At 36.5% G+C, this 14935-nt stretch overlaps 2 protein-coding genes and 1 long non-coding RNA gene across 4 annotated transcripts in view; all 3 read right to left on the bottom strand.

Moving 5' to 3' along the window:
* LOC103140393 (SUMO specific peptidase 7) overlaps positions 1-4120 on the bottom strand; it is a 19707-nt gene extending 15587 nt beyond the window's left edge. The window contains exons 1-4 of one of the 2 annotated variants that reach the window (XM_007555539.2): positions 3904-4120; positions 1378-1452; positions 321-386; positions 116-225 (exon numbers count right to left, since the gene is read on the bottom strand). In XM_007555539.2, coding sequence (XP_007555601.1) covers positions 116-225; positions 321-386; positions 1378-1431 — 230 coding nt within the window. In that variant the 5' untranslated portion in view covers positions 1432-1452; positions 3904-4120. The remainder of the gene's footprint in view (positions 1-115; positions 226-320; positions 387-1377; positions 1453-3903) is intronic. The other variant, XM_016673130.1, reaches the window with a different exon arrangement.
* A 1320-nt stretch (positions 4121-5440) lies between these two features.
* On the bottom strand, positions 5441-7557 carry LOC103140392 (uncharacterized). Its single transcript, XR_476496.2, has 3 exons — positions 7417-7557; positions 6578-6667; positions 5441-6369 (listed from the first exon to the last, which is right to left on the bottom strand). It is a non-coding gene; the product is annotated as an uncharacterized LOC103140392 (long non-coding RNA).
* Positions 7558-9095: 1538 nt separating this feature from the next.
* On the bottom strand, positions 9096-14080 carry atp6ap2 (ATPase H+ transporting accessory protein 2). The gene is made up of 9 exons (XM_007555537.2): positions 13933-14080; positions 13005-13135; positions 12760-12888; positions 12570-12665; positions 12321-12458; positions 11559-11612; positions 11312-11461; positions 11103-11222; positions 9096-9932 (listed from the first exon to the last, which is right to left on the bottom strand). Exons 1-9 carry the CDS (start codon positions 14063-14065, stop codon positions 9738-9740), a joined length of 1146 nt encoding a protein of 381 aa, XP_007555599.1. The 5' UTR covers positions 14066-14080; the 3' UTR covers positions 9096-9737.
* Between the last annotated feature and the right edge of the window lie 855 nt (positions 14081-14935).

Here is a 14935-nt window from a genome sequence, read left to right as displayed (position 1 = left end):
TAAAATTAACTATATTAAATATACAACAGGGAAATCTTTCTGAGTAGGCATATCCAATTTTCCTTTTAAAAAAAACTTAAAATCAACTATAATATCACTTCTGTAGCTTGTTTACCTCAGAATGTCCGAACATTTTAAAACGGTGTGATTGAACATCTTGGCCCCTTTTCTGTGACTTGAATTACAAGAATTAAAATTACAATCAGCAAATGCAGTCCAGGGGACCTGTTAAGAGGAGGAGAAAAAATATGAAATATTCCTGACCACTATCAATAATAAAACATGTTGAAGTGGTCGGAGAAATCGCAGCGTTGTTGTACCTGCACTTCTAACTTTCCGCACTCTGATGACAGGCACGCCACGGGTATTTTCAGGGGGTTTTCCATCTGAAATGCAGACAGTGATTAGTTAAGAAAGTTTTAAGTAGTCGCATGCAGAAGCAGAGTTAAAAAGTGTTTTAGTAAAAAAACAAAAAGGTAAAAAAAAAAAGCGAACACGTAAAATGAAATATAAATGATAAAAATGAGATTGAACAAACATTTCACCTCAAGTGGCAAAATGACGTAAAGAGCAAATGTGCAACACGTACAAACTAGATGAAAAACACTCTAGTCACAACAGCAGCGGACAAATGCACCATCATCATCCTCATCCATTCCTGATCAGGATGATGATGCGACATACAAATACTGCTTAATTTGATTTTCAAGACAGACTGTCTTCTACATTTTCTCATTTTTTTCTCGTGTTGGAAGGATTAGCTGCCTCCATGTGAAGCCCAAATTTAACAGTATAATATCGTCACAATATTTTTGTGAATTTATTGTGAAAGTCTAAATTAAAATCTCCCAAACAAAGTAGAAAAAAAAAAAAACAACAACAACAATATAAGCATTTAAAAAATACTATTCAAATCATGGTTTCCTGTATTTTAACTTATGGGTATAATGATTTTTTTTTTCTTTAGAGTTCTCCTCTGACTGAACTGAGACTTATTTTCAATTATTTACAATCCAGTCTCATATTTGATGAGTTTTCTTCTGAATATTCATAGATTTTAAATTTTAAATACATAAATATCAGCTTAATTCTAATTAATTTTGTCATTCTGGAAATATACAGTTCTTGAGTTAAGAGCAAAATTCTTTCCATATTTTATTTTGAGGAATGTAATGTTTTTAAGTTTTTCTTTTTTCCAAACAGCACACTGACAAACCTAACGAGATGACAGAAATAATCTTGGCTTTGTAAAGACACAAACTGTTTACATACAATAAGACAACATAGCCACATAACAGGCCAGCAGGACATTCTGATTCAGATACACGTAACATGCAACTAAATAAACTGAAAATCAACAACTAATTTAACAAATACCAGCTTCTCCTTGTCAACAAATGGAATAGTTAAGGCTCTTCTTCGCTCCATCATCGTTCAAGATTTCATAAGGCACTGCAAGACACACGTAAAGGACATAGTAAATAAGCCTGTCCTCTGGCGAACATAGAACAGTATAATTAGATATGCAGTGATTCTCAATATGATCAAAATCAGATTTTTTTTTTTTTTACTTTTTGGCTTTTGCCAGTGATCTGATTCATTCATTCATTCTCCCTAAAAGTAAAAATATACATGAAGACAATAAAAAGTTCAAAGAGAGAGTCTGAGGTGGAGAATTGAGGGAAACTTTATTTTCTATGCACATATTTCCTGTGTTCAAGTCGATTTATGTTAAACAATCCGCAGGTGATATGCTTAGGTCCATAATATAATTTGCAAGAAAAGAGTGAATATAAATGAAGATGTAGTAGTTAAATTTACAATAATCAAGCTGTAATCTGACTTGAGAACAGTTAGAATAAAATACATAATCATTTGCCAATCTATTCTATGCCAAAGATATTCAGTTTGTTTCTCAATTATTATATTTGACTCTGTTGCAGTTTCTTTAAATGCAAGTCTTGTGACTTATCCAGTGCAATTATAATATTAAATACAATTAAGTATGCCAAGTAATGATAAATTTCCAATTTAATACAAGTGACAGGATATCTTCTTTATGTGTGTTTGAACAAATGCCTTAATTCAACATCCTGGACGACATTATTTATACATTTCTAGAGAGAAAGTTTTGTACCTACAAGTTTTCTCTGTCTTGGCACTTTATTTCTACATTCTACTATGAAAACTAGATAAACACAAATACGTAGAGATGTACTGTACTGATCAGTTTTTTTTTTCTCTTCAGGATAAAGATTTCTAGTTTTCTGTAGGATCTGACCAGTCAATCCTGATATTGACGAGCTCAAGTTATTTTTTTCCAAAAGACTACAAGACATGAATAGAAACATAATTTGTCACAGCATTTTTTGGGGGGGTGGGAGGGAAACAATTGGAGGCCTTAAAAGGTCTAAATTTTATCTGAAGGTCATGTGCATCTTCTGTGAACAATTGGTTATTTCTCATCTGGATTAGACAAAGATGCTACTCCTTTTAAACAATAATACTCTATACTGGAACGGTGTTACGTATTTCCCAGGCATATAGTACAATTTTATATCACTATCATCAATCTATGTTACTTTCAGTTGTTATGTTGCAAGTTATCAACCATAACTTAAAAGAAGTTTGACTTTGCATCATAGCCACATCTGATGGCTAGAAATTCACCTCCTTCCCTTACTAACACTCCCTCCTCATGTCATCACAACAATGATTCTTCATGCCGTTAAACGTTGTTAGGAGCTTGGTAGTTTAGTTGTTAAGCTCAGGAGACGTGGATTTCCACCAGGTGTTTGCTAATTGCTGCTGCTGCTAGTCAGGTGGAGCTGTGTGGGGAAGGCGCAGGGGAGGGTGGGGTGATGCTGGGTCGGACGTTACTTCGGAAATCGGAGCTGGGTTTGGTGTCACACCCGAGATAACCAAGTTCCAGTTGGGATTTCAACATGGCAACGCCCACAGACATTGATCACAGTATCTCTTATCTACTGAACAATTTGTTCAGTTTAGAGTTGCAGGTGCTCCATGTAACACTGATCTTAGACACACTTTACATGTGTGTCTTGTAAAATACGTGTTTCTACCCATGAAAGAGTCAATACAACACTTTGGCGAGGTCTTTCATGAGGGAAGGCATTATAACATGGCAAAAACTAAAAAAGATGATTTAGATGATGATAAAGAGAAAGCTCCTCTTTTTTTCTTCAGTAAAAGACCAGTGTAAATTGATCTCACTCTGAAAAAAAGGGTGTTAAGATTGACACTATTGAGTCAACGTGAAATTATGATACATTTACTCTTAACCAAATCTTCTCAGCGACGTAAAACATGGCCTGTGAAAGTTTCCTAGTTCTTCATTTTATGTAGGCCTGGTTTTATGGTTCAAGACACTTATGCTTGATTTAGAAAAACACGAAAATTATGCTACGATCTACTTGTCTTGAGATTACAATGGCCAAAAAACATGAACGTAAACAACTTCAGTAAAGAAGGGTATGATGAAAACCTGTGTGATGAATACAAATATGTAAAACACCGTTAAACCTAGGACGGGAATATATGGGAAACCATCAAAAGCAACAAAGTTGATCTGAAATGATCAGCTTACTTGGTATCTCATTGTATGAAAAATTAGCCAGGAAACTCAGCGTTCCTTTTGTCATTGGAGCCCATGTTTTTGTTGCACAGTTAACACGTGTGTCACATTTTTTAAAAACCGGCCGTCCGTGTTTAAGTCGTGCACACGTTCGCAGCTATTACGTGATGTGCTTTATAGTTTATTTTCTACACAGCTAAACTACAGAAAGTGTGTTTTTCTTCGAAGCTACCACTTAGCAGACGTAGCTTGCCGCGTTCATGCTAAACGTTGTCCACGCTGCTAACTGCAGTAGAGACAAAACTTACCCTGCAGGCCAGGGCCTCCTCTGATAGCCTCTCTTTATATCAGTAGAATGGAGAGAAAAGCTTTTCAACAGTGTTTTCCTGTCGCACCTTCCTTGAAAAGACGGCATTCATCCTCTCCAAAGGGCTAGACTCTGCACTCAACAGGCGTTTCTGGTTCCTGCAGCAACATCCGGTGAAAGGAGGAAGTGCACCCAGAAAAATATTCCGAAAAGGTTTGTGTCCAGAAAGCAAAACTATTCACCAGCCCATAATATTAATGATAATAAATAAACGAATGAATTAATGAATGAATTAACCCAAATAAAATAGCTATCAGTGGCGCTAAGTCGCTCCAGAAAGGGGAACTGAGTCGGGGGCTCAAGGACCACCATATTGATTTGGTGTCCAAAGAAAGCTCTACTGGCCCCTCCTGGCCATACAGTGGTAAAACAGCTTTGCGTAATATTGAAGCGAAAGAAAAGAATAATTGATTATCAAATATTTTAGCAACTAAAAATCTCAAAAGTGCAGTGCATATTTGTATAGCTATATTGTGCACAACCTTTAAACAATGCTTTAAACTTCTTGAGAACTTTATTCCGTCCTGTGTTTTTTTTGTTCTTCATAATGCTGTTTATTCGTGAAGAAAATAAAATAAAGGTATTATTCCTACATCATAAGATCTTTTTTTTGAAAGACTGACATAAAAATAAATATACAAAAAGCATTGCACTGAAAGAGAAGAAAACTTATTAACAAACGTACAAAATACTATTCATATTTTAAAAATGAATGTTAGATCTTTTCTTAAAAAAATCTAATCAATTGTGCAAGAATAGACTTCAAGGTATCGCTATTTTTCATTGCACTCTATATAACGACAGCATAAAACAAATCCAGGTTTTAGTATACCTCTCTATCTAACATGGTTGTTATTTTTGATATGTGCTACTCAGTGCCTTGTATGCATTGCAGGGATTATATCTAAGCAGCTAAAAATAAAGTTTCTCAACATCCAATCTAGAATATAAAGGCAAACTAATTAGAGTGCAACTATAAAGTATCTACATTATAGTTGTGTTGAAGTTCTGGTAAAAAGATCAAAGTGAGAAGGATAACTTAAGTCTCAAAATACTCATCAATTAAATGCATACAAACGAGAACAATGTCTTTTCCATTTTGTCTAAGTGAAATATGTTTAATTTAGACGAAGCATGTAATTATATTGCAGTACAGTTTTTTTTTGTTATCTGTAATGCAGATAAAAAAAAAATTAAAAAAAATGAAGACAGCTGGCGTGACAAACCAGCAACCTTTCTTTTTTCTTCTTCTTTTTAAATCAGAGTGGCTTTGGTGGTTACCCATGCTTTTTATCTCACCTATTTCAGGATCAGGTGACAGGGTCATGGTGCAATCTTGCATCTCAAGACCGGCACACCGTTTTTGATCATCTCTCATTTATGTCTGCTTTTGGAGCCGTTGGTGGTTGTTTGCTAGCACGGTGTTCAGCGACCATCTCTGCGCTGTGGCATGCGTCATACCAAACAAGCCAAGAGAACAGACTTTGCACTCTTTTATTTTCAAGATTAGCTGTAAGAAATTAAATGCATAACACAATGTATGACAATGCAGTTACAAATTCATTGCAAATGTAACCTTATAACAATTTCATAACAGATATACAAATAAACACATCTGTAAAAGTTAACTTTAATATTAGTTCAATTACTTCATTTAATTTATCCAATGATGAGCATATTACCTATTCTGACATGAATATATAGTGCATAAGTCTATTATACAGGTATAAATACCTGAACAGAGCTTTTTAACATAATTATGTTTACTGGTGTAACAGCAGGAACATCAGGCCTGCTCAGTCTCTGGGTGCAGAGGTTGGTGAGCCAGCCGTCAAATGCTGCAGTACATGAATGTAGGCCTCTTTCACAGGAAATACATTAACTACCCACATGCTCTATCAGTTCTAACCAACATGAATGCCCTCATTATATTCTGTTGCACCTGAGCACAACAAAAGGAAAATTCCCACGACCAACGTTACTAATTGCACTTGTTTTCAGGAGGTGTCAAAGCATCTGCTGTGAAAAAGGCCGTTTTATGGGACATTCTGACCTGGACACCGGAAACTGTGCAAAACTGGAAAGTGTTCAAATGAAGACTTTTAGTACTCGGCTTATAGATTTCTGTCAAAAACAACACCAGCCATCCAATTCATGTGGTCATTTCATCGCAGTGAAACGTCCAACATAATTTCCAATATGTAAATTATCTTTTGAGAGTGAGTTGACCACAGCTCCAGCATCCAGTCAGGAATTTAACGTCAGGAGCCACAGTTCTGCGCAGGTGGCCCGGAGGACGTCCCTGCTGCTGCTGCTGCCACTGCGCCGTCGTTGGCTCCTTCATCGTGTCCCGGGTTCAGGGCAGCAGTTGAGGAAGACTTTGATCTTCGCTCCTTTTTGCTTTGAGCTACAAGTGAAAAACAAGCGAGATGTGACATGTCACGACAGATAAACATAGCAAAGAAAAAAATATTTTTTTCTCAAACATATGCACATAAGACAGGGAGGGTGTTAAACAAGTGGCCCATTTAAGATTAGGATTTAAAAAAAATATTGCCTTCTTTGAAGGCTCAGTTTAAGGATACAGAAAATCAGCTTTGACGTCAGTTTCTTACCTTTTGCACTACATGGTGTACGGATGGGTTTCTCTTCCTGCTCTCCCTCAGAACCAGAAGCCCTGATCTTCCTCACCACGTAGGCGCAAGCTACAATGTCAGAAGTACAAATACGCATTTTTTTTAAATAGTAATTTAAACATACAATAAATGTCAGCAAGGTCTCCAGGGCTTACTTTTTTTTATGGAAATTTTGCTCACAGTTTATACCTATTTAACTCAGTTTAGGTCAGTGAGATTCTTTATTTATTTATTTTTTTTTTCAAAAAATTTCTACACCTTACTTCAATAAACAAGTTAACCAACAAGGAAACACACTGGTACTCCCAGTGCTCGGGTTACAATATGACAGAGAAAAGCTGAGTAATTCCTTATTTGTTCTCCACAATGGAAAAAATATGTTAAGTTAAATTCGAACCATATAATTAAGCTGTTTGTAAACAAACCATTTAAACTGAGCCTTTAATACGGTCGAAATAAAATGCGATTAGACCGCGCAAATCAGGCTTAAAAAGGGCAGAGAAATCACACTGGGAGCGGAAACATATCCGAGAATTGATAAAGGAGAGGACTTCCTTGTTTTATTGTCCGAGGAGAAAAGTATTACCAGCACGAAAATCCAACGTCAAAACGCGATAACTTATTTCACTTAATCAAATTCTAAACCATATTAAATACACAAAATCGAATTGTAAAGAATTTAAACGTATTTTAGCTTCTAAAAAAAAAAAAGCTTCTAAACGTAAATCTTGGTGCCAAGGAAAAATTGTAAACAGAAAGCTGCTTATCTTCCGGGAGTGGTCATTCATTTATTCACGAATATTTTTTTTTTTAATTACCTTTTACCAGCAGTCAGACCATTAGTCTTTGGTGTTGTACTCTGCAGTTTCGATGAACTTCAGAGTCGCAGTTGTCAGACTTGTTTACCCTCTTTCAGTTCAGCTGTTATGCGATTTCGTCTTCCTGAATGTGTCAATATAAATACTGGAGCTTCATAGAAGAAATACAACCAATCATAGACTGAGAATAACACTAGAGGCGGAGCTTAATAAATCCAATATGACTGTGATTGGCTGAGCCGTTACGCAACGTCAGACACAACAATGCTATTTAAAGAGATACACTCGTAATACAAGGACGCATAATCGGGATTGATGAGCCCTGGACTCTGTGGGGAGTCATATAAACTGTTGCACAATGTTAACATCTACGTGTTCTACATTTATCTAGTGCATCTAAAAATCTAGAAGATTATTTAAAAAAAAAAAACTTAATTGGTACTCCTTATAGTTGTTCAAAGATTGATACCGGCAAAAAATGAGGTAGTGACTTTTTTTTTTTTCTTTTACTGTCTAATTGCAACTGTCTAATTCTTTGTGTTAAGTTACCCCTGAACCAGAGGCAACTTCAAAATAGTTTTACCTGGGCATGAATGGAAAATGGACTTGACATGCTCAGCATTCCAAAGTACATTTTGCATTTAATTAAAAAATAAAAGTCACAGAATCTAATAATAATAATAATAATAAATTGAATTTATAATGCACTTTTCATTAATAAAAATCTCAAAGTGCTACATGGTTAATCTAAAAACATAAAATTAACAATCAAAAACAATTAAAAAAAGACTGTCAAATAAAAGTGGAGAAGGCTTGTCTAAAGAGGAAAGTTTTCAAGCCAGTTTTAAAATCGGACAATGATTGCGGGTCTCTCAAATAGTCTGGGAGAAAATCTAGAGGATGAGAGAGAAGGAGCACAGAAACTGAATTGGTTTAGTTCCAGTGGGAGTTTCCACATTGATAATTTGAGGAGCCATGTTAGAGCTTGAAATGATCCACTGAGTTTTAGAAGATGAAAGTCACAGCAGGCATCTACCAGGACATTTCAGAGCACTCCATGTTTCCTTCTGCTTACAAGCTTTATGGAAATATTGCTCTCCTTTCTCATCAGAACTTGGAGCCTATCCACACTGCTGAATGTAGCGATACTTACTTTTACATTTGCTTAGCATCACTGTGGTAGAAAATCTGTGTCAATGTGAAGATGAGTGACGTCCATCTCAAAAATAGAGACGAGTTGAAACTGCTGGTAAAGTTATGTGGCTTCCTTTACACCTAAGAATGGACGCACGCTGATGGTTTCCATCCGCGCTGTATTGTTGCAGTGACTTATACTAAAAGTACCTCAAACATATTGTCCAACTTATGAACAAGTTAACATTTCCACATTAAATCAATTTCAGTTGTATGTGGTATTCTAATTCATCAGCTGTAAAGCAGTCACCAAAATAAAAAAAACTGTGTAATAAATCTGAGTTTAATTGTTTTTCAGTTAAATTCTAATATATTGATTTTGATCTTAATTTCTCTGCAGATGTCAGGCAATTAAAAATATGTTCCATTTTCTCAAACACCTAAAACTGCTGCATCAATAAGAAATGTAAAAATGAAATAACAGCTCTGATTTATTATTTTTTACTCATGTCACAGGTTAACCTGCTACAATAAGTTCAAACTAGCACAATACATGTAATAATTTATTGTTAAGCATTTATTGCAGTTTACAGAGCTTCTTTTATGCCATTTTAATTATGATGGCAAACATCAGGATCAAGTTTCTACACAGTCCAACAAATACCTGTTATTTGAAGAAGAAGCACAGCAAAACAAGAACACCATACTTTCTCATATATTCGTATATTCAATATATACACATAGATTTTTCTTTAACTTAAACCTTTGACAGTTCCATACAGCAAAAAAACAAAGAGAAATCTACTTTCTCCATAACATTTTTTTTTTTTTTACAATAAAATTGGACTTGCAATCACCAGTGAGAAAAATGTTTGAAGTTAAAGGAAGGAATGGTTGGAGCTGTGAAGCTGAAAGGAGGAAGGCAATATTTGTTCAGTGTACACTCCTTGGGATGATATTGCTAAAGACTGGCTGAATGGGCACCACTTTAATGCTGCCATGATTTTAATCGGATATCATTTAATGTCAGCACTTCATATCTGCTGCAAACTCAAAAACAATTCAGTGTTGTGCTCTTCCTCCCACCGAACTTTCACAGATACAGTTACAACACAAGACATCAACACAAACACAAAATATTCACCAAGAGAACTGTAAAGACGCAGCAGGGGTGGCGATGGCGGGACTTAATCCATCCTGATCTTCTGATTGGTCATCCTGTAGATGATGCTGTCATATCCCGGGTCCATGTTCCACAGGTTGTAAGCGATGGCGATGACCGCGAGGGCCAGAGCGATCATCAGCCACAGGACGATGTTGAAGATCACAGCGTACTGAAAGTTGTACTTGTAGGCCAGGTTGTAGGGGCTGCCCGGGTTACTCTGGAAATATTCAACCCAGTCAAATAAGTGAAACACAAAGCGTATGTAGACACATTTATCTAATTCAGTTCAGTTGGTTATGTAGCGTTTACTAGGTAGAGATGCAGTCTGACAAAACAATCTACCTCCACTCATATAATGATCGTAATATTCAATTTGTGTTTAAACCGCAACACTCACAGGTGGGCAAACTAAACAATTACAACACATCTTCATTATATATTCTATTATGGGACAAAATTATTCAGGCTGCATATGTTAATCCTGACTGGATGCACAAAAATGGCCACTAAGACCAACCTGGTGACACGCCCTTGTAAACCTAAACAAGCATCTGGCTGGTTCATAAAATGATAATGATGCATCTTACTGGCAATAAAAACTGCTTACATATTAACTGATAAGATCGAAAAGTGATTAAAATTTCACAAAATGCTGCATCAGATGAACTCTGGAAACTGAATTTAAAAAAGGAGGAATGGCTTTAATTTAAATAGGGTGTGCTCAAGGTTATGAGCTCACAAGACAACCCTCATACGTTATCAACAATTTAGGGAAAATTAGCAATTCCTTTAGATTTTATATGAACTAAAAATTTCAAAAATCATAAACTGTTTTGATTATTCTTACTGTAGCAGAATAACTAAGTCCAGGTTTGACCTACTGAGGTTTTCCAGCTTCTCTTAATTTAATGTAGTTGTGATACAAAAGCGCTGAAAAAGTCGCAAGAAGCCTTTTTAATGTTGTCATAAACAAAAAATGGATTTCTTAAAACTAAGTGTTAAAGGCCTCTGTTCCGTGTAAAATTATACAGTGTGCTTTTGTGTAGAGACAACAGTAAATATCAAGACATTTTAATATTCAAAACAACATGTCACAACTTTTGCATAAATGTTACCAAAGAAATATAAAAAAATAAAATAAAATAAAAAACAAGAGCATAAAGCTACTACTTTAAAGAACTACTAATGCTCCCAGATATTTTGTTTATATTTGGAGCAGCTTATTGATTACAATTGTGTATTTTTTGTTTTCAATTTTATGCATGTTTAAGTTTCTTGGTATTTCTCATTAAATAAGTGAACTAGTGCTCTCTCTCTCTCTCTCTCTCTCTCTCTCTCTCTGCGGCCACAGCTTATTAGAAGTAACACAGGATCCTTTCAGACTTACAATCTGTTTAGATTCCAAGATTGAGCGAGACTTTCTGGTCAAAGGAGCTTCAAAGGTTTTCACAGTAACAACCTCCACCACAGCCCTGTTGCCATAGAGTCGATACATGTCCTCTCCAAACTGTAAGAAAAAGTAAGGACATGGTTAAAACCGAGGTAAATTAAAGATAATGTTGACAGTTGTTTTACTGCCTCAGATCTCCCCGTCACCTTCTGGAGGACAGAAGCAAGAATGGCCGTGGCGTCGCGGTACTGAGGAGAGTCTTTGCCATAAAGACGACTCAGCTCCTCCAAGCCGGACAGCTCCAGAGAGTACAGGTCAGGGGAGAAGTCCTTGGCCAGATGTCTATGCCTCTGGAGCTGCGAGAGGAGAAGATATGATTCAAACCTGATTCACCAGTTTCCTTTCTACGATGGGAAAAAAAAAGAGAGGTCTGCGACATCTGGGGCAGCTTACCAGAGCGGTGATATCGTGCAGTACTTGAACCTCAGACAGGAAGAGTAAGTCAGCCTAGGACCAAAATAAGTAGAAAGGTTTTAAACCAAACTTCACTCCATAACCTAATCATACAGACAAAGTCTTTTTCAGGTTCAAATTAGGGCTGCAGCTAATGATCATTTTAGTAATGGATTATTCCAATAAAAAAATGTGAACATTCTGTAGTTTTTGTATTTAACCATGTAAGCGCTTTTAGAAAATTTCAGAAATACAATAGCAGATGGAAATGAAGCAATAATCCTACTTCTTTTTTAAATAAAAAAAATATATATACTGTTTTTTGCTTAATATGCAGCAGCATAACATTCCTTTAGTGAATGCTTGATCATTTGGTTTTTGGATTAACTGGTTAATAATTAGATAGCAAAAAGTGCCTAATAGGAATCTTTTTTTTAACTGAATTTGAACCAGCTGAAGCTAAAATCATGGCACTTGAGAATTTCTGGGTGGAAAACATCAAGGTTTTTATACAGACTGTATAAAAGTTTTGACTTACTCCTCTGAGTATGTTGTTCTTTCAGCAAATTACCTTTTTTTGAGTAAGTATTCTCCAGTTAAAGATGAATCAATTACTAAAGTAGTTGACAGTTATTTTAACAATCAATTTATCATGATTAATCGTTTCAGCCATGGTTCGAATAATTCTTATAGTTTTTATTTTTTTTATTTTTTTTTTACAGAAGATGTAGCTAACATGTACTGCAAATGTTAGACACCAACTTCTGAATTTCTGCTTAGGGAGTTGAGGGGAAGAGAAGTCAGCACAGAGCCATCCTGGGATAGGCGTGCGCGGATCTGCTGCAAGGTGACCGGAAGGTCCTCAAACACAGCATTGGCCTTGCCAAGCATATACAGTCGCTGCAGGGGACAAAACATTAGGTAAAGATATAGAAAAATAAATAAACATATTTAAAGGTACTTATTGTTCCCTGTTCTGTGCAAGCTGATTTTTTATTTTTATTTTTTTACCTCCTCACTTGGAGCCAGTTGTAGCACTACGGGGGTGTATTCGGAAAACAAAGAGTGGACCGTCTCTGCAACGCTGTCCAGGGTGAAGGGTACTGGCTGAGAGAGGAGAAGCCAGCAACACACTGAGCAAACGTATTCTCATTATACTGTAGATTTTAATCTACTTACTTCCAAGAATTGCTTGACTCACATTTTCCAGGGGGTAGGAAGCCACAGTCTGAGGAAAAGCCAGGCTGTCGACTCCTCTCACCACCACCAACACATTAGCCCGGGGACGCTGGAACAACGGACCAGCCTGCAGGCCAGGCCACAGCAAGTCCTGGGCAAACAAAAACATATTGCGTTTTTTAGGCTATCAACATAGTGCTCTCAAGATGCATCTATAAAAACAAAGCTCAACAGTTATTTTTTTTTTCTTTACTGCAAATAAGATACCTCTTGAATAGAGAAGCCCATAGTCAAAGCCACCACATCAGGGACTTTCTCTCCAGAAACCGGCCAGTCTCCTTTATGGAACGACACAAACTCTGGAGCCTGAAGGACCGTGAAGCTGTCTCCATGGACACCTGAAGAAGAGCGGAGATTCTTGTCAGCCCAAGCAAAGCAAGACACGTTTTAAAAAGACTTTGCAAAACCTGATGATGTTCAATTTTAGCTACTTTTATCCCTACCAATATGCTACAAAGCTCTCACAATGATATTTAATGCTCCATTTAAAATTACTATGCCTTGTAATAGTTTTATGACTGCACTACGTGCATGGATTTTACGTAAAAATAAATCACAGCAGAATATGTAGCCTCATTTGCAGACCAAAGAGAATGTGAAATCTTGGCAACAATGCTAACAGCTCCGTGGATGGAGAAATACACTCGTGACATGGAGCAGCAGCAAAGATGGAAGTTAAAGAGGAACCAGTAGCCCAGAACAGTGTCACATGACAGCACAGGCAAATAATTAATAAAGAGAAACTAGACACCACGTTATTATAAACATTTTCATTGGATATAATTGTAATCTTAAAGAGTAAATGGCACATTTAACCTTAACGCTAGCATAACGACTAGCAAAAAGCAAGAGTTGTGTTAAGCTATTCGATCAGTTTCATGAAGACGGAGCTGAATAGTTTTCCAAAAGCACTGGTACTTAGATGGGTTACTTTTCTGATTCTCATTGACAGATGAAGCAAAACACGGGAATAACAAAAAAAAAGCTAAATGACCATCCTAAAAATGTTCCTGGGCTGAGTAGCGACTTGTCAGATGAATATTGAGGCCACACATGAGGCCGCGGCGTTAGAAATACAACGAAGGAGGTTTGTGAAACTATGAGTGTCGATTGTTTAGCGTTGGGCACTTCTTACCTGCTAAAGCTAGGCAACAGAGAGCAAACGCAAAGGTGAAGCCAGCTTTCATCGTTCGGCAGGTCGTCACCGACATCTTTCTCCTACGAACAGCAACGGTCAGCTGACCTGACGTCTTGGCAGAGCAAAGCATGATGGGAGCGTTTGTAGTTTGTAGCAGCAAGACGAGCCAGCGACTACCAGGCAGCTGTCTAAAAAATAAAATAATATTAGAGAGAAATGCTGTCTACAGTTTTCGTGTACTATACGTACATCTATTAAACTGAAATGTTTATATCTGTTAATTTAGATTACTGTATTTTCTATGTCTGGGTTGTATTGCTGCGTTCCATTTACCACGGAAGTCGGAAATAGGAGCGCTCCAGTTAAAATGCAACACCGCTAAAAGGAACAGTAGTTCCTTAATGGAAAAGGATACATCGTTTTTAGACTGTTTTACAAATACAATCTGAAGAGTGCAGCCTCCTAAACTCTGATACACCTAAATAAAACTTAATGCAACCACCTGCCTTCAAAAATTTCCTAAATAGTCCACTTACCTGTGTGTAACTTGATGTCAATGTAGATACAGTTGTTCTGCAAAGGCATTTGAAGTTTGCTTTAGGATATTAGTGAACAATTAGCATCATATAAACCAAAAGAACAACAGGTGTAAGGTTACAAAATAATTTCCCAAAGTTTGAACACCCCTCAACCATATGGTGCTCAAATCCATTGCGTGGTACCATTGAATGGAAATGCACAGACTTTTCCTGGAGGGAAAAAAAAATATTGTTTTTCTTGTAGTTTATAAGCATCGTGATGAAAAACTTCCATTAAAATAAAATGTATTCTGTGGTTGTTGTGACAAAACAAACTGGGTTACTTTGTCATAACAATCAGTTCCGAGTGTGATTTATCTTTAAGGATTGCTTTAAAGGTTAAATAATTTGAAGTGGGGGTGGGGTCACTGAGAAACATTTTTAAAGAAAATAAAAAGTGAAATCTATCATCTAAAGGACTT

Source organism: Poecilia formosa, unplaced genomic scaffold (genome assembly GCF_000485575.1).
Source record: "Poecilia formosa unplaced genomic scaffold, Poecilia_formosa-5.1.2 Scaffold70, whole genome shotgun sequence".
Lineage (NCBI taxonomy): Eukaryota > Metazoa > Chordata > Actinopteri > Cyprinodontiformes > Poeciliidae > Poecilia > Poecilia formosa.
Note: the sequence above shows the minus strand (reverse complement) of the source record. Positions and strands in the feature narration are given on the sequence as shown.

What these genes read in the sequence shown, in the direction of transcription:
- atp6ap2 (XM_007555537.2), bottom strand. Translation starts at nt 14,065, where the DNA reads ATGCTTTGCTCTGCCAAGACGTCAGGTCAGCTGACCGTTGCTGTTCGT. An exon ending in TGGGCTTCTCTATTCAAGAG is followed by an intron (nt 12,889 to 13,004) that starts GTATCTTATTTG and finishes TTGTTTGCCCAG; the next exon opens with GACTTGCTGTGGCCTGGCCT. An exon ending in TTGCTTCTGTCCTCCAGAAG is followed by an intron (nt 11,223 to 11,311) that starts GTGACGGGGAGA and finishes TTTTTCTTACAG; the next exon opens with TTTGGAGAGGACATGTATCG.